The sequence below is a fragment of the Typopeltis vanoorti genome, chromosome 12 (genome assembly GCF_054136105.1).
Source record: "Typopeltis vanoorti isolate ZY-2024b chromosome 12, IOZ_Tvanoo_1.0, whole genome shotgun sequence".
NCBI lineage: Eukaryota > Metazoa > Arthropoda > Arachnida > Uropygi > Thelyphonidae > Typopeltis > Typopeltis vanoorti.
In genome coordinates this window covers 81,929,350-81,957,340 of record NC_143560.1, presented here as the reverse complement: position 1 = coordinate 81,957,340, position 27,991 = coordinate 81,929,350, and the positions used below count along the sequence as shown (strand labels likewise).

The window sequence follows — 27,991 nt, the reverse complement described above, 5'->3', positions numbered from 1 at the left end:
CAAAATGTCTGCTACCCTCGTGGATTTATTTATTTTTTTCCCTAATATCAGACTGTTTAAATTAACTTTTGCCCAACAGTTAATTAACTTGAGCTGGGAATAGGATGTTTAACCATTAATAATGTATTTACATGTAGTTAGTTAAATTTTATGTTTTTACATAAAAAAGAGCATTATCAAGCATATTTTATATAGATGCTATTTCACAAATCGCATCTTTTTTTCCTGTGTTAGAAGAGTAAGAGTTGATCACGTAATCTCCAAGAGTGGAAATTTGCCGTTTTTATAGAAATTAACTGACTTATTTTTCGAGGTAAGTAAAAATATACAATATTGCATTCTAAAGCTCAATACACATCCGAGACATCTTGTTCGACACTAGTGCAAGAGAACTGAGTTGGTATTAGCATTTTCCCTTAAAGAATAAACAAATAGCTTGGAACATTGTCTGTCCACAATTTCTGTGAAGTTTGTAGAATCAATAGAACTCTGTACACGCCTTGAAACTGCACACGTAAACAAGGGTTAGGCTATCAAAGGACCACTCGAACTAATGTTAAAGTTAATACGCTAAACACAGCAATATGAAGATGCGAAATTACGAAAATTAGAGAAATTTAAACTGTTAACATTGTAAAGATTGTTTAAGTTTACAAAATGCCAAATAAATTGTATAGCACTATGTTGGCTAATTTATAGAGATCCAAAATAATACTAACTTGATATATTGGAAACTAAATATTGTTGCTTGTAAGACAATTTTCTTTTTGCTTAGGAGAGCCCTGATATGAGTCTCTGCATCGTGAGAGCATCTTGAGTTGGCTGAATGAACCAGTCCGAGTGCACATACCATTAATAGACATAATAAACTCGCCTTATTCGCTTGCATTTCATATAAAGCACTTAAGTCGTCTTGGTGTTTACGATTTTAACTGTAAAAAATCGGAATTTGAAGAATGGATTCAGAAATCTCTCTTTTGTTTCAACCTATCGGAAAGAACGATCTTATAGTAGGCACTGTTAGTTGTTGGATTCATAAAATGAAGGAAATTACAGAATCCTCGTCTTATGCTGTTGGTGTTACATTTCCGAAAAAAAACCAATCATCATAAACAAGTATGGAAATGATCACAGCTAGTTATAAAAAAAAAGTAAATGAAGTTTTTATGAAGTTGAAAAAAACTAAAAGAAATTGACATTTCGCAATATCATTCCTCACAGGTTATTCATAGTCGATATATCTTTAAATCTCTTTATTACCATTCATGGTCCTAAACAAAAATTAAGGCGATTCAACGAACTTAATAACAGATCTTAAATGACAATTTCAACAAACTATTCAACCATTCTAACAGAACCTCTGATCTTTATTTAAAAAGATTTATTTTTACTTCAGTAAAAAATATTTAAGACTAAGGAGGACAAAATATTCTCATGTATCAAAGTATTTTCAAAAGTACTTTAAGTACATTTCCGGCTTGGTTGACGGGTGGGCAGCGTCCCATTCCCCAAACTCCAGACCGTGGATTCAAATCCTTCTGGGACACGAAGGATTGTGAATATCTTTAACAGTAAATGATTTTTATTCCCCGATGCGAGAGCGTGAATTTGCTTCTTGGAGGACTGAAATGGCTCGAAAACATTCCGTGTTTGTCTCTAAATTAGGGTTTTCATATTAACTGACCCTCCCCTCCAGTTCCAGAAAGCACTCGAGTTGAACAGAACTTTGCAGCCCATCGTCGGTTGGATTACGATGAGCTCCCGCTCTTTCCTGTATCGTAATTTGGATCCACCATCAAAATTGTGTCTTCAATTTCTGGACACTGATTTTTCAAAAGTACTTTCTCGAAATATAATTAGTGAAACTCTACAGAAGATTTCTTCCGATGAATCAAGGGTCGAGTAAAAAGGTCAACCAAAAGCGGAAAATTAAATTAATTAGAAACGTTGCTGATAGAATATCGAAAGCACCTTTGAGGAAAACATCATCATTCTCCAGAATTCGGTTACTTCGAAAGTTTCAGGAGGTAAATACGAACTCACATTATCACGTCTGGCTAGTGATAAACCGCAGCGCAAGCTTTAAGCGCGTTGGCTATGAATAATTTAGGAAGAACAAGTGGTGGGAGCTAAACGGTCGTTTTTTTCAGAGCGAATTGATGGCCTCCAGTTAAGAGAAGCTCATTACCAGAATACCCGGTTCTGCTTAAAGGCCACCATCAACTGCGATACACAACTGCGCGTATAAAAGGTTTGCTTTAAGTGGGTCTATCCGGAAACAGATCATGATCTTTTAGGTTTAATAGTAGCAGCCATTATGCAACGAAATAATTTTCGAAAATGCCAGCAGATGGCAGGCTAGTTCTTCATATGTACTTGAAAATTTAATAAACTCATTTTTTTTTGTACTGTTCCTGATGTTAAGGAGAATGTGCTCGGCACAGTATTTAGTCTTTCGCTAAATCAAGGTCTTTTCACCTGAAGCAGAAGATGTCTTCCGCTTCTTAGAGCATTCCCTGCAGAGAAGGATTATCTAATATTAAGTGAACTAAAATGAGGTTTCGTTGTGCTTCTAAATGGACTTTGTTGATCACTAGAGGTGACAGTGTTGCAACATATCACTACTTCGGAACTCTTGGCCCATAGGAACATGAGGAGAACAATTAGAAGCGTGTTGTCATAGCAACGTACCTTAAGAAAGATCTATTTCTGTGCCTCGGTGTATTGTGTTAAGTGGTTGGTGTTGGCAATGATAAGTCAGCTAACGAAGACGGAGACTGTCACAAAGGAAGAAATTTCAATAAAATATGATTGGTGGAGTGCTCCCTTCCAAACTTGCATTTGGAAATTTGTCAGCAAATTCCATGAGAATTCCAAGGGAAAAGGCGCTGGAAAGGGCATTTAATAATTTAACCAATATGTTGAGTACGTTATTTGAATTGAAAAAGAGAGTTGATACATTTAATACCACACAGAGAGTGTGTGGTATTAAATGTATCGACTCTCTTTTTCACACCTCGAGGAACGAATTATCTTGTTAATATTATTGATGGAAGATAGATTCAAAACGTTTCGTGTGAGGTGGGATCATATAAATAAATAAAACATTTGTGGTATGAGTTGAACTAAGAATGCTTGAAATGGAAGTTGTGATGGGCATCTTACCACTAAATTAAAAGAAGTATGCTGCAGTCGGAATCTAGTGCTATCATAGCTACCGTGTTCTTTGGAAGAGAACTTTCTCCTTCCACCTGGAATCTCGTACATTAGCTCGAGTGAAAAAGGCCTTCAATTGTAATCTCCTCCTTGGAAAGAGTTGAATCAATCCAGATATTTCCAACATAAAGAGCGTGTGTCATTCTTCTGAGCGTACCATGGAGATGTTGACAACTGCAAAAGGACATGAAACTTTATCTGCTTTCGTTGTTTCTTTTTCTTATCGAAGTCTTCTCATCAATACTTAAGGTGATTTTATGATCTCCAATATAACAATATCACTGAGTATAAAGATTGGGATGACGTGTTGGTTAAAATATTTAAGTTCAGAAATCATATCAGTAAGGCAGCTAGAAAAGCACAATGGACTGTTGGTCTAATTAAAAGATTTACTTCAGGAAGATATGATACCACTCCTATAGGCGTTTCTCTGGTTAGATCATTCTTGGATTATTTCCATCAGCTTTGGTCAGCGACATCTCTAAACAAAAAAAAATTTAAGGTATTCTGATAAAGTTTACTGAGGGTATTGTGGGATGACATCATCAAAGTTGTAATTTGATTTTGGTTAACTAAGTCTATGAGGCTACGTATTATTTCTGGAAATTGCAAGTGTCCTTCTGGTTGGTTTGCCTCTTTTGCGGAACAAAAAAACCGAGTGTCCGAAAGGAGAATCTCTTCCACTTCCATGGGAGAGAACGGCCAACTCACCTTAAGTTAATCAAGACATTTTGTAAAGGTACTTCACTTCCTAGACGGGAATCGAACCCAAAAGACATCGCTATCGAGTGAGCCACGGAGGATTCATGACTAAGAATGAAATAGATAAATGTGGTGGGGGACGGGTAGGTTGAAAGAAATAAAAATATTCAAACATTAAAAATAAATAAATAAAAGTGTGTGCCCTCATTCGTGCATCCGTTGATGTACAGTGACCAATTTAGGTAATTAGAATTAAAATTTAATCCTACTGCGACTAAAGAATATTATTCTAACATAACTATTTCTCAGATTGCCATTTGCTAATCGTTATGATTTACTGTTAGTTTTAAATGTCAATGGATTTAGATTCGAAATTTTATTAACTGGCAATACACTCGCCTATTAACTTTGCCATGATGTAAACAACTAACCAAGCAGGTAACAACAGTTAGAAATCAATTCCAAACAGTGACGGGTGAATTGAGAACCACCGTCGTCATCTTTAAGTATCTTAAAATTTCAATGGAGACAAGAAGAAAGGATGAATTATGAAGGCTCCTATTCTAGAATAAATTAGTTAATTCTTCTTAATTTCTTTTGAAAGAAAAATATTCGTTATATATTTGAAGTCGTAGATGTCTAGGAAGGGTCTGATCAGCGCCTTATACGTTCGCTTCACAATAGTTTCTCATGAGGCACACGTTTGAACTATGACCCCGAAATGGAAACCACAACTCAGTCTCTCGCGTCCTGGACAGAATTCTAACCCAGGTCACGCTAACTGAAGACCGTGTCCTTCTTCCGAACTACACTGAGAAGTCGCGTGCCCTTTTAGAACTCTCATATTCTTAGAGTCGGCGATTATCAACATGACGTGTGTTGCACTCCTCCAACGACCGATGGCGCGTATCGATTCTGTAAAACCGGCCACCACCTCTGCGACACGTCCTATTAACCTGTGTAATTCATTCTTTCTATCCCCATTAATTACTGCACTAAACCATCATGGAAACATTGATTAGTCATTAGTTTGACTTAAATCTCTCTCTCCCCCGCTAATTATTCGCCAATTTTCACCAGGGTAACAGATGGACAATTTCACATGTCAGGTAATGGAAACCTGCACGTGCGAAGGGGGGGGGGGGGGGGGGTTGGCGTCATTTCGCTAAAGTAAGCGTCTAGGTATGCAACGACCACTTTACGCTTGATGCTGTCTCCCACTTTGAGCGACAATCGCTCACCGATCGTACTAACAACCCCCGTAGCATTGCGACGGGATATTAATTGATCATTAAGGTTTGTTCGCAACTAGAAAATATCGACAAAGGTCAAGGCAAAGAGTGGTTTAAAATGAAGTAATGCGAAAGAGGTTTGTAGTTGTGTTCATTAGCAGTATCTCGTGGGAGTGTTAAAAGTGCATAGCTAACCACTCGATTACTGTTTACAACGGTAAACGACATGAATTAGTTTTCAGTAGTGGCACTAGATGGCAGAAAGGTAGGTGGTTGGTAGTTGTGACCGAACTGGAACAGAGTGATTCAAATGCCACCAAAAACGACAGTTTAAAGTCATTGACAACAACAAAACACAATTTTTGTTGCTCTCAATGGTTTCTCTTTGTCGATCAAATATTAAGATTGAGCAGTCACTTTGATAGCGTAATATTGGCTGAGAATAACAATACTGTCTTAGTGTAGTGAAGGCACTAGACTAAGAATTCTTATCTACATTTTTGCGTATGTATTGCAAAGTCCGCTGAAGAGTACTTTAACAGTCCCATAATGCATAGCAATACATACGCAAAGTGTCAATGTGCTATTTCTCTCACAAGGCAACTGTTCCCATTATCAGCACTAAACTCACATTTACCCAGACATCGTCCCTAAATATCCACATTAGCACACGTTGTTGGACATCCTTGCATTTTTTTCTTATTAAAAGTTTCCTTAGCGATTTCCTTCGCCACCTTTTGTCCGTACCGTGTTGAATAACAAGCCACCATCTGTTCTAGTCAGGTCTCGACAGAGACATGTCGGCAGTCGAACATCAATTACACATTGTACAGCTGATGTTAGATGACCTCCCTTCTGCGGTTGTGAACGATAGCCAATTGTGCTGGGAAAAAAATGAAATTAAACAGCGTCCTACGAAGCTCAGAATCACGCATGAAGAATCTGTAGGTAGGGAAGAAAAATAAAAGATCTGCGGCCTGAAAGAAATCTGTGTACATCCGTCTTGTAAACAGGATAATCATAGCTATCACAGATGATCATCACAGTCGGCCGCATCATGAACAAAATGGGTCTTTTGAAGAAAAGATAAGGTTAGTCACATCAATAATAGTATTAGAAACATCTTTTTTTTTTCCTGTTTGGTATAAAAATAAGTTGACTGGAGTTGATAAAACGGATGAAGTCATACTACCGCGCATGTAGCGTAAGCCAATTCCCCACTACAGTCATCCACACTGATCTACGTGCGTTATCGCCCTCTCTCGGAGATATGAGGAACTACGTAGTAAGTGCAAAGTTTGGCAATGAAGACGAACCGCTTTCGGGAAATTCCATCAATAAATTAGACTGGGAATTCGCGGAGATGTGTGTGTGGCCACTATCCGCCTACGCTTGACGATTTGTATTCATCCATTTTAGAGTTGGGCGAGCTGCATTTAGGCTCTCTCCTCGATCAGCCGTCATAGTTGGTTAACATCGCGTTGTTTGGGGGCAAATTTCCTCAACAAATAAATAATGTCCGAAACGAGAGTTCCGTTGTTTCCATGGTGCCGAGCATCAATCACTCCCCTCCAGAGGTATCAACTGTCGCCCAGCATCCGGTTGAAGTCGGAATTAATGCATCGACCGCTTGGTCCATCTCCATCTTTTCAATAATTCTTATCGGCTCCCTAAGATGTGCAGGAAGCATCTTTCGGAAGAAGAAAAACGCCTTAGAAATAGAAATCTTCAAAAATATTACTTGAGTAACACGTGCGTTGTATTCGCGCCATCTATCGGTGTAAATGCACAAAATTTTATTTGTAATTGAAGAAATGGTTTAGGACTCTCGACATCTTATAAGAATAAGAAATCGGTGACACTCGTGCAAAGATAGTTTTATTTATTTGGATATATAAAGATAAATTTTTTTAAATGAAAGAAAATAATAATAAAGCAGAAAATATTAATAATTTTTCAACAAACAGTATTTTGTCCGGAGAACTTTACCTTTTTATGATAGATAGATAGATAGTAGAAATCGGAAAGCAATGCAACGAACGGACCTGATGATGAACATTCATGTAAGTGAATCGCTTTTGGGTATTCCTTGTAACTTACTGTACTCCCACAGATGCCAGACCCTTCGACACTTCTGCGCATGACAGAAGAAGGAGAATCCATTCCGATAATAGGGTAATCAATCCGTCTTGTGGGATGAGTTGTTTATTATTACACGTCGGAAAATTAACTTTTCTTTTATGAACATTGTAGTTAAATTTATTTATTAAATTTAACTTAATTAAATTTATTATTTATTAAATAGCCGTTTGGCTTTTCATCTTAGAACATTCTAGTTTTTAAAGTGGTAACTATTTTGCTTGTACTGTATAGCAGTTGGAAAATTTGCGTATCAAAGCACGTGATTTCGCGTCCTTTATATCTTTCTCCCCTTTAGCATGAATTGACTATTGTTGGCACATTGCCAAGCTCGGTTCTATGAAGTGTGGGCGTACAAATATCTACTACCGAGCACGTGCTAGTGTACAGTAAGCATACAGATAATTGTGCATTTATTCTGCTATTGTAGAACGACATAATAGAAATGGTACCAAATGTCTTCAATCAAGAAACCACGGTGTGCTGCACATCACCACCGTCAGTTGCAGATCACGTGTCACACATCCAAAGAGATGGAAAACTGGATGTGGAATTGTAATAAAAAAAAATTGACTAAACTTGTTTGGGTCTGCTTTGACGTAGGATTCCAACCTGCTGCTGGCGATACAAGTGTACGATGCTGATGTGGTGCCATCTAGTGAGTGCATGAAGAAGTAAACAATGCAAACGCTTTCTTTACCTATTTATCCCTTCCACAACAATGAGTTTTTATATACGATATGCTGTTATCTTGTGTTTTTCGAAACATTCATATTTGATTTGAAAATACGCTCAGGATTTCAACGCCTATTGGTAAACCCTTTGAACACCACGAATTAAAACCCTCGAGCAATGCGTAAATTGTGTTTTGATGTGCTAATTTGTATCTGAATTTCTTATACATGCTCATAATTGAGACAATGATTTTAAAGACGTACTGAACATTTACAAATTATTTATCTGAATTTGAATTTTATTTTTAAATGCAGAATGTTATCTGATAGAGCTACACCAAATTTTTTTCCGAATTCTTGACTGCAGCACTGTTTACAGAAAACGCACAGAAATATGCTTGCGTGAGCGCGCGCTTTCATGACCGCCTCAATCTCTTATTATTTACGTATCATCAGCAAATCACAGGGAATCTTGTTAAAGGAACGAGTTTAGGGAAAGGTCTACAATGTACGTGTTTTGTGGCAAGCCAGCGTTGTTTACCCAAGTGGATTCGAATCCGCTTGGCCAACGGTTTGTTTGGAAAGGGGAAATTTTAACTAAATGAGTCAGGTAGTCTCTTATGAAGGCAACAAGAAGTTTTCTTCATGCAAAATCGGATTTTTCCCTTTGTTAAACACACAAACTGCTCTGAGAACACCCATGCGTTGACAAAAGCAAACCAATCGGCTTAATACCTTAAGGACGATTGAACGGGATGGGAATCGTACCAGGAGACGAAAATTATCTAAAAAGACAATAACTTTGCAGTGATAATATGCTAAGAGTGCATCCGTTATTGTAAGACATAGTATGTCTGTTTGCAATCATTGGAATATTTATGAGGACCACCCTTCTACCATTTATTCGTTCAACTCGCATCGGGAATCAAAAGCATCGAGTTAAAAGCACTAAATCGGAAGCGGGAAATCATTGGATTTTAGTATTTAATTAGATGCATCGGTCCGAGATTCTTCAGCTAAATTCGGAGAGTAATGGTAATCTCCGCTCTTCACATAAATCCATTGACGAGAGCTCTTTTAGACTAAACCGAAAGCAAGTAACTATGGATCTGAAGTTAATTTGTTGGCTATCGCTAAAGCATTTATGCCTTCATAACAGCAATGGACTACATCGGAAATCTATAGAAATATTCAAGGAACTTTCGAAATAAACCCAAAGATGACACGAAGAGCTCCATATCGAAAATCAGAAAGCAATAAATGTTTAGTGAATGAGGGTAAACTATTTCTAATGGGGGGGGGGGGATGAAGCTCCCCTTTACTGCGCTGCACCTCACTACTCTTCAGGTTCATAGTTCTCTGTGCAACCGTTAGTGTTCGGTGGCGCCACTTGTCTATCGATCTTTCATCTTTTACAGTAAAAAGAAGTGACTTTCACTAACAAAGGCAAATATTTACATAAAGCTTCTTAGTACACCATTTCTTTTCCTTATCTTGATCATATAAAAAGGGTATGAATATTTTATCTGAATTCGTTTACTTAGCAGAGAAAACCGTTCCTGATTGCACATCTTTTGAACAAAATTCTAGAATTTCTTCTCAGCAGTGGTGCCATCTCGTGAGTAACCACGATAACAATATAAACACACATTATTTAAAATCAAAATGAAGGACATCCTTGATTGGTTAATATGTACATAAACAGTATTAGTATTCAAACATTATTTGAAATATTGATGAATTAAACATAAAACTTAGCCGTGTATAGGGGAAATATTACTGAACCTAAATAATAAAACGGTTGGCAATGTATTCCGAAAAGAATCAATAAAAGATAACTGTTAATTAGTCTTTGTTTTACAACCAAACGCTGCTCGTTTCTTGATTTATGCGTCGATGCACCATCTTGATAAAGAAACCAGGATGAAACTAAACCATTTAGTTTCTGTTACAACAGTGTTATTATTTGTATTCTTAGTTCATAGCTACCGTAACTAACACAATTACAAGCTTCATTTAGCTAGCTTATCTTGTACTATCGTTGTCATGGAAACCGACACGGAGAACGCCTTCTGTCGCGTTAACTTTGTTACCGGAACATCATTGTTTCTTCCCCCCCCCCCATACTCCAACGTCACTAGTGGGTGCTACAAGACATCTGCGCAGTTTGGGAGCATGCAGGTTTCGTTTCACCTCGTGATATCTTACGCTCGTGCCACCCATTAAAGAAACGATGGAAACACATCAGTTGTGCATGTAATAAGGAAACGAATAAAGACCGTACGAAACCGATGCGGAAACAACATCCCGAAATAGGTCACAGATCAACATAATAGCAGATAACAAAAAACCACAAGAAAATGAAATGCGCTTTTATCTCAAGAATATTGGAATGGTTTAAGATTGAAAACATTTAGGCTGAAAACCCAATAACTCAAGTAAATATTTAATAGAAGTACGGCGCCCAATTAGTTTTCACAATAAGAAGGCAAAGTATAATTCATAAATGTAATACACACAAAAGTAAATCATTTTAAACGGCTGAGGTCATACGGTTGTTAATGTTACGACAAAGCAATTAAGGCTGCGAGGAATATGTACTGTGTCAATTAACGATGTGTGTTCTTTGGCTAGTTTAGCCGTTCTTTGAACTGAAAAACTCAGAAGGGGGAGCTAATACTTCTGGAGACTGGCTTTATTTATTTCCTACAACAACGGTAAGCAAATCGAGAACTTTCTGATCAAAGGGTGGTCACCGATCTCGCTGCAGAGTTGCTATCAAGACAGCGGGTCCTTAGAAAGATTAATAAATAGTAAAGTAAGGATCATATAGATACTAGTCTTAAGCTGAGAAACAACAACAATGTATGCTCCCTCCTTATGTATTTGTTGTGTGAATATCCCTTGGAATAATGCCAGCAGAAAATGTTAACAGCAGTGGAGAGAAGATTGCAGAAAAACACTTATGGATAGCGATAAACAAATTCTTATGCTAGTAGCATGTTATATAAATATTAAACCATTTCTGTCTCTAAAAATTGAAGCCAGAGGTCTAAGCAAGTGTGTGGAAAGCGTCCCGTATAGATTTCCAAAGTAACGAGAGATCTGGGTTCGAATCCTTTCTCGACACAAATTTTATGAGATTTTTCAACTGAAGGCAAGTTAGAATACGAGCAGATGTAATACTCTTGCTCCGTACGCATTAATTTCTTTGGCTTGATCTAAAAAAAACAAGTAACCACATAGAACTAACGAAGATTACCTCATACTCATAACAATTTTATAAAATTTCAATCTACTCTGCAGGTGGCGTTTGTTCGTATCGTACAGTATTATTCTTTGTGTTAAAGTAAGCGTTATGACGCTGGAAGCACGTTATCTGAAAGGGTTGTTCCATTGTTAAATGTGGAGATATGTTATCGCTGCCAATTGTAGGATGGAATTCAACCTGGACAATTTTTATGATTCGGTGTATAAATTAAAAGGTGTTATTAAAATTAATAGGATTGCACAAAATAAAGCCGTCGTTCTGCTATAAAAATACAAGTTAGTTATAATAAATAATAGTCAAATTCTTTACTGCAACTAAACTTCGTATTGATATTTTAACATCCGTTTTATACTTCGAGGATTTCAAATAATCTAAAAATGTTTTTCAGTCCAAGTCGGGAATCGGATTTGGTTCATTACATTCGTGTATTTTAGTCTCCTATCTAAGATAAGTGTAATACAAAAACAAATGCGTATAATTAATATACGAATATAGTAATCTAGATAAAACTTAATGGAAAAGATAAGAGATGCCCTTTATCATCTCATGCACAGATTTTAACTTTATCTTCAGATTAAAAAACGTGTGATGTCTGAAAAACAAAAACATTCCTTGGTGGATCCTTTCAGATTACAAATTCAGTTTTCAGTGCACTCAGATGCACATAAAATCAGAATTAGAAATGAAAACTTTTTGCTCTGATTCAATGCTAACCTCCTCCTTCTCCTGCTCTTCTAAAAATAAAAAAGATCTATTTTGATTAACTTGAAGCAAAAAAAAAATTGTCTTACCTCATCAGAGTTTAGTGTAAAAATCTTATCATGAATTATTTAGCTTCAAAAAACATCCATGCAAACAACTTGGACAGAGAACTCTGTTGACTTTCCTCCTGTTCCAACAAAATCTTTCAGTATTCCTAGCTCTCTCTCTAAAATACTGTTTCCTTCTTGTCCACTGCACACGTGATCATACTTTTTCTTGGAACACTATTAACAAGAAAGTATAAGTTACAAAATTATTTTCATAACCTCAATTTTATTAATAAAAAATGAACTTTTAGTATAAAAAATAAAATGAAGTGAATTTAATTATTACGAGAAAATAAACATCATAACGAAGTACAGGACAGTATTAATAGTTTTACGGGAAGGGGAAATAATGCCCCTCATTATGTCTTAAAATCAATTTTCCAAACTATTTAAATTAATTAAAATTTTCAAGTTAATTTCTTTGTGAATTTTTCTGTGTAAAAATGAAAAATCAGATCTACAAAGTCATTTATCTACTCTGTGAACTTCAACAATTAGTTCAAACAGATTGCCATGTTCGCCAGACATTTACTGTTGGCTGTCTGATTGCCAAACAGTTCTGTTTCATATTTGCATACGAACTGCTTACATAATTATAACGAAAGCCACAGCTGTGTCGTCTGCATATTGGATCAGTTTTCCTATTATTGGCAGCAAACGACCAACAAATAAATGTTAAAAAAAAACACAAAAATACACTGAAAAAAAAACTAGTGAAAAAATACCACAATAATGCCTTATTATCTCGAAAATCTTTTGATTTAAACGGTTAATATATGTTGAAGGATTTCTGTCATGAACAGAACAACCACAATGCTCTTTTCCTGCCTAAAATAAGGAAATGCAATAATGTGCTACATTGGAAGAACGACAACCAATGCGGCAATTCAAAGTCATCCAACACAATTGACGCAACAAGCAAGAAAGCTTGCTAACAATTATGAGAAGATTTACTGGACAATTCCAACGTCTGCCACAAAAAGCATCAAATCTCGCCTACTCTAACAATTGCTTTCTGCTACCAAACACGTAAAATATTTCACCTAAAACGAGATGCTACATTAGGAACGTGGTCATCACGTGACCTTTCGAACTAAATGCGAAGTGTGAAATACGGCTTTCGGTTTGGATCGTCGTTTCAGGTAAAATATAGCCACAATTTCCTGTATCAGTGTAAACCAGTCGGTACTTGGAATGGACAAATAAAATGCTATTTTTATTGCTGTCTTTTTCTTAGTTTTTTTTGCAGTCTTGAAGCTTTCAAAGAAGGTGGAAATTCTCACACAAAAAAAAAAAAAGAAAAACGTTAAGTTGAAATGAAAACGACTTTGGTCACATGTCACAGTTGGTAACAAATCTTTACGTTACAAAGTTCTTTATCGCTCCCCTAAAGATCCTTCCCACATTAACAGATTTCTATAGCACACATTCTATTGCCGTTGAAAGAAATATATAATTCAAATGATGGATCATTTTTGTTCATTTCCAAGTCCATTCTCGATTTTGCTTGTATTTTATACCCAATTCCAGTTCCTCGTTTCTGATTAAAATAATTCGCTTTCACGTATCAAGCAGATAATCTGGTCTTCTACTCGGAAATAAACAAAGTTAATTTCAAAATGAAACGGTGTTCGTAAATTCCCCATAGGGGGAGCTGTTCTACTTAGCTGTAATTAACAACCAGTAAGGTTACAATGTACAGATCATGGCCTAGTTTAATTAGCGTGCTCAGGCTGTTGACAAGCCATCAGATATAAGCTCTAGTGGGGATTTTTCAGCCAGTTGCATCAAAGGTTATCCAAACTAATTATTAGCAGACTTGTTTGTAGCGATGTTTCGAACATGCATGTCTCTCCTGTTTCTCAATACTTTTCTGAAAAATCCCCGTGCCTCTGTTATGCTTCTAGGTAATTTATGGAATTGTTTCAAAGAAGTGTACCTCTTAGTGGAAACTACTTAAAGGTTATATGTTTACATTTTTAGAAAAGCATAAAATTTAAAAATAAAAATGTAATTTGTTTGCATTAGTTAAAAATCACACGTAGTGCACGTTTCGACTACTAGATGGCAGCAGTAGACAATTTCAGCCGCAGAACACTCAGGCCTCTTTATGCATGTTTTCATTTCGTTTTGGAAAGTTCTAAAAGATGTTATATTCATTAAAACATCAAGTTCCACATAATATTTTTTAAAATATTTAAAAACCAAACAAATTAAATACAATCTTATATTGTACTTAACTTAATACTGAGATCCAATGTAGTAGCGAATTTATAAAATGGTTTATTTGGCTAAAATCATTGTAGGAGCGGACGGAACTAAATTCTGTGATTCAAAAGTGAAAACCGAATCTCAGTAACAGAAACTCGTAATCAGCCGTTAAAAATTACCGTGCTCATCACATACATCTCGTATACCGCTTTAGAATGCTCAAGGTTCTCTTGCCATCTTACGGAAAATTTTCCAAGAAGTCACTTAATACTCTGCTTGATCTGCGGACGTTGTCTTGAGAAACTCTCGCAGTCTAGAAATAAGTGTAACACAGTAGTACCGAGAATGAGGGTGACCACAATCTCTTGACTACACAGCGATTCCTTGATGACCCCACATATAGTAGGACGACATTGCCACACCTTCATCAATACGTAACACGGATCCTAATACCATGACGAACCATGATGACATTCCTACCATCACGAAAATACCATCATTAGATGGAATCCTTGTTCTTGGAAAACCAAGAACAAGGATTCCATCTAATGATGGTATTTTTGTGGTGCAGAAGGAACCACCACTGTACACTACATTTTGTAATGTCCAACTGGCGTTCGCAGAAACGCTTTTTGACGATGACTTTTGACGGATGAAACTGGTATTGCAATCCAAAGACACTGAAATTCCACACTATGGAGCATCGCAATTTAGTTGATTGTTTCTGCCTCTCCTCACACTGTACCGTGATGTCGTCTATAACAACGTCTGTCGGTTATTCCATGAGGGAACGTGTTTCTCTTCAATCAAGACGAGAAATTCGTCGAGGATTCTCTGTGTAGAATTATCGGCTCTGAACGAACAACAAAGCGAACTGTATCCTCCATGCGCCCAATATTCGATACCTAATGGTCACACCCTTATTCGAACTTCGCGTGATATCGTTACCTTTTCCCGTGACTCCAACTTCACTACTCTGCAGTTTGCACAATCATAAATAGAGAAAAACATGCATCTCCCCCCACCCCCATACTTCGGTAGAGGTGCATTAGTTCCATTCTGAATGCGAGCAATCCTAATTGAACGTCCTGTTCATAAACTATACTGGAAAAATCCTGTGGTTACTCTTTTGCACAAACCACTGCGACCATAGGAAGATATAAAAGCAGACACGTACATTGTAATAGATGAGGGCAGATAAATATTTATGTACGTTCGATAAAAAAGAGTAAATAAATTGAAACATTACTGGTAGTAGGTTTAAAGTTAATTGATATCATCTAATGAGAACGCAGCAACACTAGAAATCACTTGTGTCTGATATCATTAAAGCACTATACATTGCGTGTATTCTTCAGGCGTGTATTATGAAGGAAGATCCTTATATGAGATCGATGACTCACCTGCCATGAAAAAGCCTTTTTATTAAACGCATGGATAGGCTTATGTGTTCATCGGACATTTTTGTAATAGATTTCACGGTATGAGATGAACACAGATGGATAAGAAAATAACTATTTATTTAACTTAAAAGCTAATATTCGCTGGTATTATATCCAGCATCGTCAGAGCACACAACACAAAGTTTGTTACAAAGGCAAGACAACCACAATCCGGTGTAACAGTGGGGCTAGTATAAGTAATTGCAGCGTGCAACACAAGACTAAAGTCCTAATATGGCGCCATCTAGGTTTAAAAAAAAAAACCTCAAAGTTTTGAAATAGTAGTCCAAATGATAGTCTTAGAAAGTTTTAAAGAATAAAATAAAATAAAAGTAATAAATATTAATTTGGTCTTAGTATGACCGTCTCCCAAATCTTTGGTAGATGTATACAGCCTTTTTATTAAAGTTCGCGCCTAAGGTTCGAATCCAAGTCTTCTCAACTGACTGGGACGAGAGTCGAACACGTCCAATTTCATTGCTGATCCGTGTTTTCATGAAGGACTGAGCCAAAATCTATATTTATCAGCATCGAATAGAAACTCTCCTTTGGAGTGGAGATTGCAGTCGGGCTGATGGCGGACCAACGCTGTATGGACGCATGAAAATAAAATAAAAATGGTTTGGGAAATAGCAAGGGTCTTAATAATATTTCTAGCAGTGTATGTTCCTCTCTGAAGGACGTACATCTTGCTCATGCAAAAACAGAACTATAAATACCATAACTAACGCGAGACCTTTACCAGAAACATAATTTTTACCTATTTAAGTTAAGGGATATTGCACCTCATAGTGTTTCTTAGCCGAATAAGAAACTCAAAGAGTTTCATGCCGAATATAGAAACTATATAAAGTACGGCGAGTCCAAGCTGAAGCAAATACCTGGATAGTGCAACTGACCCATTTGGTAGTGCAAACTGAGGCAACTAATAGAAAGGGTGGAGCAAGCTCCGATCACTATTCTTGGTATTTACCCATAATGTGAAACCCAGTTCCTAGGAGCTGAATAACTGTTCTACATTATGAGAGAAGGTCACTACCCAGACTGGTTTCGACCTTTATTGAAGTCTCATCAGTGAGTAGGTAGACCTAATAATACCAAGTTTGTAGCAAACAGAACTTGCATACCTTCTATAAGGTTGAAACCGGTCTGGGTAGTGACCTCTCTCATAATGTAGAACAGTAATACAGCTCCTAGGAGCTAAGTTCACATTATGGGTAAATACCAAGAATAGTGATCGGATCTTGCTCCACCCTTTCTATGAGTTGCCTCAGTTTGCACTACCAAATGGGTCAGGTGCTGCACTATCCAGGTATTTGCTTATGCTTGGACTCGCCGAACTTTATATAGTTTCTATGTTCGGAATGAAACTCTGAGTTTCTTATTCGGCTAGGAAACAATATGGGATGCAATATCCCTTAACTTAAATAAGTTCATGTCGCCGAATTGAAGCCTTTGGCTCTTCATATAATTAATAATTTTTACCGATCCACAATATTCTATATTTGCAGTATTAGGATCTCTATCTAGTTTAAATTGTAGATACTGACCGATGTTTTTATAAGCATCGCAATTGAACGCTCCACCTGAACCCTTCAGATGTTCATTTACCTGTTTAAGTCAACAAAGATCTTATACCACTGCCGAAGTAGCACGCGCTATCTTTGTGTTGATATGCAGTAGTCACAGCACATTAACACGACTCCTCCCCCACACACTGCTGCACAACGAAAGCGAGTATTTATTGCATCCCTCACTAATCTATAGTTGTTAAATAAATTTTGTGATTCCCCTTTTAATAATGTCTAGGTTAGCTTCCCCCCCCCCCATCCCTTCTTTCCTGGATCTCCACTATTTTCAACTGGGCGATATATTTGGAAGAACCCGTGAAAAGGGTGAAAACAAAAATCGGCTGAGCAAAAATAAATAAGATAAAAGAGATTAATACAAGTATATATATGTAACTTATCATTTATGCATGTGCTTGTTTACTTATCCCATAAAAATTTTGCTCAGTGCTTCCAGTTACAAATTCAATTGAACGTAACTAAAGTTGGCTTCATTTCAACTTTCTGAACAGCTTACAAGTCCTATTATACCAGCGAATCTAAATTATACTTCAGCTGATTCCCACTAGATGGCAGAAGTATCAATCGACATTCATCTGAACTTCATTCGTGCATCTAAACAACAGGAATTCAATTTCGGATGCATGTAATATGTAACGCATCTGCCTTAAACTTCTCTTTTCGGATGCTAATTAGCATTGGGTCAATAAATTTGAATTCCCCATTACAAAAGTCAATTTACGGACACATTTAACCAACGCAATCAACGGGAGAATGAAATTCAAGGCAAGCGGTATCGGTAACTCTAGAAGAGGGAAGGCATGTCGACAAATCCCAGAGGAATCGGATGATAAAGTTTTGAATTTTCCAATCCTTATTACATCTGATAAAGTTTCCACGCTTCTAAATAAACACGAAAGATATTTAAGATGAAATAATTCAGTCATTTATATAAATAAGTAAAAGAGATTAACATAGTTCAACAGAACATATCGTTACACATGAAATGGAAAGAAATTTGTTGCTTTTCATGACGAATTCTCTTATTAATGGCCCCCTAATTAAACACACATCCCTCTCCCGTCATCTACAGCCTGCAGATTTAGTGAGATGACAAACATCCCAGTAGTTAGCCGGTTCACGAACGCTAGCAGGAGGCGTGTATCAAACCCCGTGTCTTTCATCTTAACGCCTCATACTTGATAATGTCTCGCTATTCCCCCAACAGGGGGCGTAAATGTGCTTCATCCATTTTCATTACCGAGAAATCCTGTCAGAAAAAGATTCACGTTAAAGTTAATAGTGAACAACCCTCTTCGGGACCCTCTGACTTTTGTCATTATTTATCGGCTCTGTTGCTATTGGCAACGGGTCCCATGGTGTGGATGGTCTTATTGTAAAAGTAAGTATACAATGGTGTGGGCGATTGGTTTAGAAGTTCCTTTCTTAGCGTTGTACGATGAGAAATGCTGAAAAACTTTGATGGATCAGCAAATGTTGATGGGGTGAAGTGATTCGAGGAAAAGTTCCGATTTTTCTTTTAGTTAAAATGGAGAATGTTGAATTTAACATACTGAAATAACTGGTTAGCATTTGAACTACTCTGGTAGTTCATGTTTACAAATCAACCTCTACTGCAAAGAAAAATATACACAGAGCTACTCTTCGTGATTGGAATCGGCATTATGATATGTGTAACAAAAATGTATTTGGAGCAAATATTTTCAATACACTTAGTCAACATGTTTTTATTATTGTAGGTATGATGTGTTTACGTTTCAACTGTTGTTGATCAAGAAACATAGGCATCTGAATGACTTGCGTTGCTACTAAATTTTGTCGTCCATAAATCAAACACCGCCTACTTCCAAGTATCTGGATATGATCAAGAATTGTAGATAACTGTTGAGACTGTGCTAAGTTCACGTGTAGCTTGCTTATCTAGAACTGCAGCAGTGGGAAAAACAAATTAAACAGTTGATTATCGCTGATCGATAGATAAAAAGGAGGACTTCAAAGGATAAACAGAATTAATTAAAACCATAAGACAAATGTTTAAATGAAGTGCTGGATAAGCATTGAAAGTATGCGCAAGAAATAGGGTTAACCAAAAAAATTTGTGTACTCCTGTGTGTAAGGATTAGGAAGGATTAAAAAAAATTCAAAAATTGCAAACTTTCATTTGGAGATAACGCGAAATCACTTGATATGTTTGATTGATGATTATCCTGATTAATCCTTGACCTTCGTTGTGATAGCATAAGTGGATATCTTCGTAGGCCCAACCAGCAATTAGCCCTTTTCCCTCTTCGCTCTTGCAGGTAAGGGTTACTATGATATTGTGTGTAGTAAGTTATTAAGGCTGTTTCTTGGTAGTCTCTCCTAGAATTTTTCCTACCTTCGTGATTATTTGGGTAGCACTTAAACGTTTTTTTAATTAATTTTTTTATGTTTCTTTATTTTTAAGGTGGAAAGCCGAATTAGTGTCTGTTTTCCAATCTTGAGTGCTTACCCAACGATATTTATTTGTATTATTTTATTGTTTGTCTCATCAAATGCATACGCTGAATGAAGGGCAGGGGAACGGGGACTTTTCTCTCGTGCTGTCATTTTTCCTATTCGAATAACGTGAACCGAGTCCTGAAAAGCCCTTATAAACAGTTGTAAGAGCTTTTCGACGTAACATCATGTTTTATCGTTTTTAAAGATATTTGATATTATTAGTGAGCGTGTGTTTAGACTTTTTAGAGAGAAGGTGCGACACTCATTCCAAAATATATCAGATATTTTATAACTGTCTCACTTTTTAGAGCCCCCCCTCCATCTTTTTGTTTGTATCTGTTACTATGACTAATTAAAATTTTAGGGACACAAGAAAAATGATGGTAATAATGCCCCGTGAAGCATTGCATTTTGAGGCTATCTGATGCGAAGTGGAATTAACAGAATGGAATATTATCGTGAGATGATGCTGCTACAGATTTGGCGGTTCAATTGCAGCGGACGAAGAAATGCATCTCCAATTTAGCCTTATTGGTACCAAACGAATGATCATTATGAGTGACTTACATTATTCGAATATTGATCGAGTAGAAGAGAAATCTCATAAGAAACATGGCTACGTGCTGAACTACAAAGCTGGAAATTATGATCAACTTAGAAGAATACTATATTTGGTCCCATGGTATCAGTTACCGAATGGGGAAAATGTCAGCAATGCATGGGAATCTTTGAAAAAGTGCTTAAATGAGACGGTATCTAAATGTATCCCTAGTGTTCGAAGAATAAATATGTTGGGAGTGAAATGGATGTGCAGCCTTCTTAAGCAAGAGATCCAGAAGAAGATGATGTGGAAAGAATATCGTGAGAATAAGAGTGAGAGGAGTTATGAAATATATAAAGCTCAGGCCAGAAAAGTAACGAGCATTGCGAGAAAAGCTAAATCCGAGTATGAAAAGAAATTGACCATGCAAGCTAAAGGCAATCCAAAAGAATTTTATCGTTATGCCGCAAGCAAAAGATAGAATTAATGTGGAAGAATAACTTTATTGAATGCGGATGGTACACGAGTGTCGGAAACTAAGGAGATTGTTCAGTTAATGAGTGCTCACTTTGCTAAGATATATCAACCAGGTGTATGTAGCATGGTGCACAGTGCTACTGGTAAGTTGGATGAAGAGTTAGAGGTTCATGAAAATGAGGTGGAAGAACTCTTGCATAACCTGGATAAGAATTTGTCTAGAGGGACAGATGGAATATCAGAGGAATGTTCAGCTGAACTGGCTAGGCCTTTCCCATGTTTGTATAATTTGAGTCTCAGCTCAGGAATGATACCACAGGAATGGAAGGAATGTATGATAGTTCATTGTATAAGGGTGGTACAAAAACTGATGTGTCCAACTACCGACCTATTAGTATCTCTGGTAGTGAAGATTTAAGGAAGTTGGTAAGAACTCGCATATAGAAATGGGTAGAAAAGCATTCTATACTCTGCAGGGAACAGCATGGGTTTACTAAAGGTAGCTCATGTTTTAGCAATTTGCTCATATTTTATAACAATGTTACGGCCGAATTGGATAAAGGGAATGGATACACTATGATAATGTTGGATTTTTCTAAGGCATTTGATAGGATACCACAGCATAGGCTTTTGCGTAAACTGGAGAATATGGGACTGGAACATAATCTATTGACTTGGATCAGGGGATGGTTGACAGACAGATATCAAAAAGTGGTATACAGCGGGTGTGAATCTGCCAGGTTCAGTCCTTAGACCATTGTTGTTTGATGTGCAATTGTTTGTCGATGATGCGAAGAGGGGCAGGGCAATTAGGGATGCTACTGATATTCAGTACTTACAAAATTATTTGAATAGGCTGGAAATTTGGGCAAAGGATTTGGCTTTCGGTTTAATGTTAGTAAGTGTAAAGTTATGGAATTTGGCGTGATTAGATTTCCAGCGGTATATTATATTAGCGGGTTTATGCTACGAGAAACTAATGAGGCTAGGATTCTTGGTGGATAGGAAATGGAAGTTCAAAGGTGGATGGTAGACAGGAACTGAAAGCTCAAAGGTCACACAGCAAACGTTGCAAATACAACTCGGAGAATAATTAGGATTTTTGTGATTTTTCTCACGTTTACCTAGAAATCTACAATTAACATGCAATTCTGCAATCATGTGCCGTAGAAATATTGCACTAGACTAACATCTTCATCATAGAAAAGGATGTATTTAAAATTTTATCTCGACAATGTCAGAGCTTCTCTCAGTTGCATTAAGATTAGAAATTTTCATTCGTCTTTTGTAAAAGTGCAATAAAATAACTGTTAACTGAAGACCGCTTACTCTGGACTAAGGAGACAAAATTCCTGGCTCCAGGTAAGAGGATTTCCAAATACGCAGCTTTGGTCTTCGATTTAAGACCTCTTGAGAAAATACTAAACTGACACACTGAAACTAATAAATCGGATTCTACCAAGTGAGAACAGGGAAGAGTTCAACCAGGAAAAGGATTAATGTCAATTGCGCGCACACATACTCACTCTCTCTCCAACTACGCGACGTATTTATTTCATCTTTTCTTCCGCTCAAAAATACGTTCTCTTCCTTATAAGGAAAACTAAATGCACCCAAAATGGATGAGTGAAACGAAACTTCTCATTACATTTATAGCCTTTTTTGATGTAATCTACGAATTAAAAAAATGGTCTGTTTATCGTAAATATTAAGCAAACAGATCGATCTGTTTTAGCCTTCTTTATTCCAATCATCTTTTAACAACTGTTGAAATTATTGGGATAGGTTGCCAAACAATGTAAATGATCATCCAAGTAAGAATAGCATGATTAAACGATGCGTCTTTGCATTGTGGTCTGTCTTGTATAGTGACATCACTAATCGCCCTGTAATTCGACTATAAGTCAGATTGTCAGCTTAGCGAATAACTCATTTCATTTGTAGCATGCAAGTGTGTATCATTTCGGAATATCTGAACTAATCTGGTTACCAAAATGATTTGGCTGACTAAAACCGAGATAGTCCAACAAAGTTTAGGGCACATATTCAGCACACAACTTGAATAAACGTAAAATGCTATACATCCAACATATACTTATTCTGCGAAAAAAACAAACAGCTAATAAAAGACAATTTATGAACTTTTGGACAGTCTTAATTTCATGTTTATGTTGTGCTCATACACAAGAGGTCGGTTGATCAACCTACAGTACATTAGTACCATGTATGGGTAGTGGGTTGGGAAAGGAAGAATTTGTTTACATTTGATTTAAATGACTAAATTGTATTCCTTGGGAAGACTGTTCCACAGGGATGGAGGAGAAGAAACTTGTTCTGTGGGTTTCAAGGTGTACTATGAAAAGATGTTGGGAGGCAATTGCACGTGTTCCAACGAGCGTAGTGCTGAATTGAGGAATTACTGATGTTATTTCTGATGAGCATTTCTCATGGAAATATATGTGGAATATACATACTGCAGAGACCATACGTCTGTCAGAAAGTGGGGGAAGGGTTGGTAAGAGATGGATCATTAATAAATCTGATTGCTCTTCTCTGTATTGAGTCGAGCATTTTGAGAGGCTTTTAGGGAGCGTCTAGGCACAAATCAGCCTAGCTATTGAATACTGCTCCCACATATGGGGTGGGAGCAGTATTCAATAGCTAGGCTGATTTTATAATTTCTATAAGGTTTACAAGTGTTCAGGGGTGAAGTAACATCTTGAGCCAGAGAAATCCCAGTTTTTGTGAAGCTGTGGATGCAATGGTTGTGATGTGTTTATGCCAGGAAAAGTTCGATGTCAGAGTAATTCCAAGAAGAGAGATCTAACACTGTCTGGAAATTTGGATACTGCCAAAAAGGATACTTGGAAAAAATGGTTCTTTTTAATGGGAAATAGTACAGAAGTGGGTTTTATTATCATTGAAATTGATGAGGTTAGCCGAACCCCATTGTAGGATGGCTTGGATAACGGAAATGAGGGTGGTGGTTGATGTTCTGTAGGCGAGTTGCGTAGGGTACGATTTATCAAATGCAAGCGAGGAGTGTAGTGTGCTGCAGTCTGCAAAACTGTGTATTGGGTTGGAGGTCAACTGAAGTAGGTCATTGATATATAGCAGGAAGAGGGTTGGTGATAAGACAGAACCTTGTGGAACCCCAGCATTAATTGAATGGTGCGAGGATAGGGAGCCATCCACCATCACACACGGTGTGCTTCCAGACAGAAAGCTGGCAATCCAACTAAAGTACTGCGTTAAACCTAATGATGATAGTTTGCCTAGTAAGCCTTTGTGCCAGACCCGGTCAAATGCTTTGGAGATATCAAGTGCAACCACTTGAGATTCGTTCGTCAAACTTCTCCATGGCATTTGTCCAAAGATGGGCGACATATGTGAACAGATTCTTTTGATCGGCAGCGACGGAATCCATACTGGCGGTTGTTTATTAGGTGGGTGTCTTCAAGGCAGTGACTTGTCACCCTTCTTGGGAATTGGTTGAATATAGTTATTTTTAATTATAAGTAACTCCCGTAGTTTCATAAGCAAACTTAGCTGTCGCTCTCCGCATAGATTCAATTGATAAATTTATTTCTTCTTTTATAAGTTTATACTTACAAATGAAGACAGTTTCATGTATTTGTCTTATTTGTATAAACTATTGAAAATAAATAAGCAAGGATAGTTTCGTTTCTATTTATTCCAGATTCTTTTCTTTGCTGATATCTAATCGAAATTCAATGAAGGTCGTGTTGTGCTTCCTCGTGATAACAGCCGCCTACTGGACAGGTAAGATCTACTCTATTGATTTATTAAGAATGATTTTTCTAGAGATCATTAACGACTTAAGACCAGAAGACAATAGACATTTTTATTTTCGCTTGCTCTCAATTCATCACATTTGTATTTTTGTCATAAAGCCGCAACATAATACGGCCAGAGTGAGGGATGGAGGCTATTCCAAAGAATAGATACAGATGAAATGGAAGAGGAGAACGAGAAGTTGGTTCAGTAGATGTGGAGATAGATCTTTATGGGTATTGAGCTGCTCTTGTTATCATACCTTTCATGGTCGGTTCAGCAGAGCACTATCCAAGAAAGTACTTTCCTGTAGAAGATGCATAAAGCAGAAGCTGCACGTCTGTGTGTGTGTGAGAGAGAGAGAGAAGGACTGTACAGCATCTGTGATCATTAATTAACCTGATTGTCCTTTTCCGAAGAGCATAAAGAGATCCTGCAGAGAAGGATTTCACTGCGTTAATCGAAATGTGCGAACAGTATTCCAAGATTACGTGGATTTGGGATTTTCAGATGTAGAAGTGAGAAGTGCCTTGAGCGAAAAAAAAAAAAAAGAAAACCAAGTTTCTTGAATGTTAAAGAAGCTATGGCTGAGATTTGTTTGTGCCAAATGCTGGAGGCGTACGAGAAGGAAGGTCTGATCATGTTTGAATATCTATCAAAAGCTAGGAGTTGTAATATGAGATCTTTCTTGCAAGAAATTAAACAGCTGAGTTTTGGTAGAGTTGAAATTTACAAGATTATACTCGTCCCATTAAATGAAATTGGAGTTTAGGCCATTCTTTATGGCCTAAACTCTGATGTTTGGCAGATCTTGAGATTCCTAATAACGAGGCAGTACGTGGTTTGTCAAATGAAAGAGAAGAATGAAGAGTACTATCATCAATGAAGATATGGGTAAACTTTGAGGTCATTGAGAGGGCGTCATTTATAATCAATGACATCTTAAATATCATTTAAGTTGTGCATCATATGAGGCGAGGAAGAGGAACTCGGTCTCTGTTCACGCATGGCAGATACAGTTTCCCTCGTACGTACCCCATACTGACTTAATGCTTTATGGGGTATATACATTAGAGTAGCACATTCATAATAATGTGCTACTCTAATGTACGATGGCCAACTGGAATCCCAAAGAAAGACCAATGCATTTTGAGTAAATGTTTAAATGCGTTCTGTCATGTTGACATTTATTTTTCTTATTCCTAACCATTTAACATTTATTCCTGCTGTCAATTTGAAATATCGCTTCGACATTAAAACAAACAATTGTAGTTCCGCTTGGCCATTTGATTGAATGAAAACTGGCCACTGATTATTCCCAAGTCCACCATTGCTACTACTCTAAATCGTTGCTCTTAAAAATGCAAAATATTAAGCTCTACTAAATTAATTAAAACAGTTTAGTTTAATAAAGAAATAATTTATAGAAACAACATTTCATTAAATATAAAATTATTATCCATTACTCTCTCTCCTTTAAAAATTTGAGTTATACATTTCAAATATTGTAATTTTGCCGGCCTTAGTATGCAACCACTGGCCAGAAGGAGGTTATCAATCAATATTTATCACGTCTTTTCTGCAATATACATTAGTCACATTAACTAGAGCTCCATGCCTGCAAGTGGCCATAGGCTACAGCCATAAAACCAAACAGAAAATTTTTTTTTCTGATTATCAGTGAGATTTTTTACGCTTTTCCATCACGTAAGAAATCAATTCGTTAATTATAATTCTTTTTCAATCTCCGAATCTTCATAACTGAACAGCTATAAGAAAGAATTTATGGCTTAGTCGACTGAGGTCGGTCCTTTAGATATGCAGTAGATTATCGTTGGATTTTGGATTTCTTGGAAGACCAAATGTAACTCAACTCAACTTTTACTGAAGGAAATCAAAGAAATCAATAATGCAGCATGTCATAAAATACTCTTCCATTACTCGAACTCTGTATATAAAAGGCTAAACGTGTCTTCCCAATTGCTGGTGCTTGTTGTGTCTCTTACAGACGAAGTTAAATGCATTAGCTCGCTTTCCGATGGGACAGTTAGTGACCATCCGGGTTTTGTGTTCAGGCTGTAATCGTTTACGATTTACAGAAATTAGCAAAGCAAAAATGAAAGAAAATAGTATTATTACAATATATTTTAATAATTTAATATACATTTTGTTATTTTAGGTGTCTTCAGCGCTACTGTCCCACCTTCCTATGTCAGTTCCATCACCATGAACGTCAACAATTACACAGATGGTCTCCTAGCCATGTTGAAAGATCCCGCAGTGCAGAAAGTGATTGAACCCAGTGTGTTTCCTTCAGCATACACTGGCAACATGTGGACATCCCAGGGATTATTGAAAGGACTGTCCGGAATTCAACGGCTTGGAGATGCCAAGTTAACACTCAGTGGCGATAAGCAAAGTGCCAATTTCTCTCTGACGCTTACCGTTTCCAACTTGACCCTACAGGCGAATGTGACGATTGAAGAAAAGGTCCTGTTTTGGAAAGTAAACGAGACAGGTAAAGTGACGGGATTCATCGATAGGGTGGACATGAAAACTTTGATCACGTGGACCAGTGGAAGCAGACCCGAACTGACTGATGTTCATTTTCCAACTTTTACCAACATTGAAGTCATAGATGTCGTCGACAACTATTATTACTACAAAACTGACGTTGTCAAGGATTTAACAAATAACAGTACTACGAACTTGATCAAGGATTACTTAGTAAAAGAAATAAAGGAGCAGTTTCTTGGAATTCCTTTCCCACAGTAAACTCATCTGATATGTATTCAGTAGCAAATAAAATGCTTTATGTTTTCGTTTACAAATGGAGAAGTATTTGAAATCAAGTAGGCAGAACAGTCCGTACAAACACGTAACGAATCCAAAATCACACACAGTGCTAATTGTAATCATACAAATAATTTTCTGATTGTTTTGTAACGACGAAGCACTTCTAATGCCAGCAGCCGTGTCCATCATAAACACAACAGAGAAGGGTAAGACAGCAAACACCATTCACGGTACGAAAACGAGTTCTTTTTTTTTTCTTGCATTACATCCCAAACGTTTTATAGTAATTCAATTAAGACAGTATAAACATAGTAATTCGATTCTACAGGGTCCTTGACGAACTGTAAATTAGGGTGGGTAGTCATTTTCAAATCACGTATTCATCATTACAATACACTATGTACATTCTTTAGTGGTGGCGCAACCTGGATGAATCACTTTAATTACTGCACAGATTGAATGCATAGAAATGGGACAAATGTGAATTTTGTTTCTCTTGTGAATGTTCAATAAAAAAAAAACAAATATTTGTGACTATTTTATTCGAACCAAAACTAACAGTAACACATGGCAAGAGTACATTGAGTTGCGCGTATGAACATTACAAACATGGCGA

At 36.9% G+C, this 27,991-nt stretch overlaps 2 protein-coding genes across 3 annotated transcripts in view; both read left to right on the top strand.

The window, feature by feature from the left end:
• Positions 1-7,848, top strand: part of LOC150100938 (protein turtle-like) — a 139,226-nt gene extending 131,378 nt beyond the window's left edge. The window contains exon 16 of the mRNA XM_090401938.1: positions 7,720-7,848. Coding sequence (XP_090258064.1) covers positions 7,720-7,848 — 129 coding nt within the window. The remainder of the gene's footprint in view (positions 1-7,719) is intronic.
• LOC150100937 (uncharacterized) lies at positions 106-27,410 on the top strand. 2 transcript variants are annotated; one of them, XM_090402206.1, is made up of 3 exons: positions 106-313; positions 24,485-24,567; positions 26,759-27,410. In XM_090402206.1, the coding sequence occupies exons 2-3, from the start codon at positions 24,519-24,521 to the stop codon at positions 27,352-27,354; spliced, it is 645 nt and encodes a 214-aa protein (XP_090258332.1). In that variant the 5' UTR covers positions 106-313; positions 24,485-24,518; the 3' UTR covers positions 27,355-27,410. The 2 variants fall into 2 exon arrangements, with proteins under 2 accessions (XP_090258332.1, XP_090258330.1); XM_090402204.1 differs by lacking the exon at positions 106-313 and adding an exon at positions 19,060-19,585.
• The last annotated feature ends 581 nt before the right edge of the window (positions 27,411-27,991 follow it).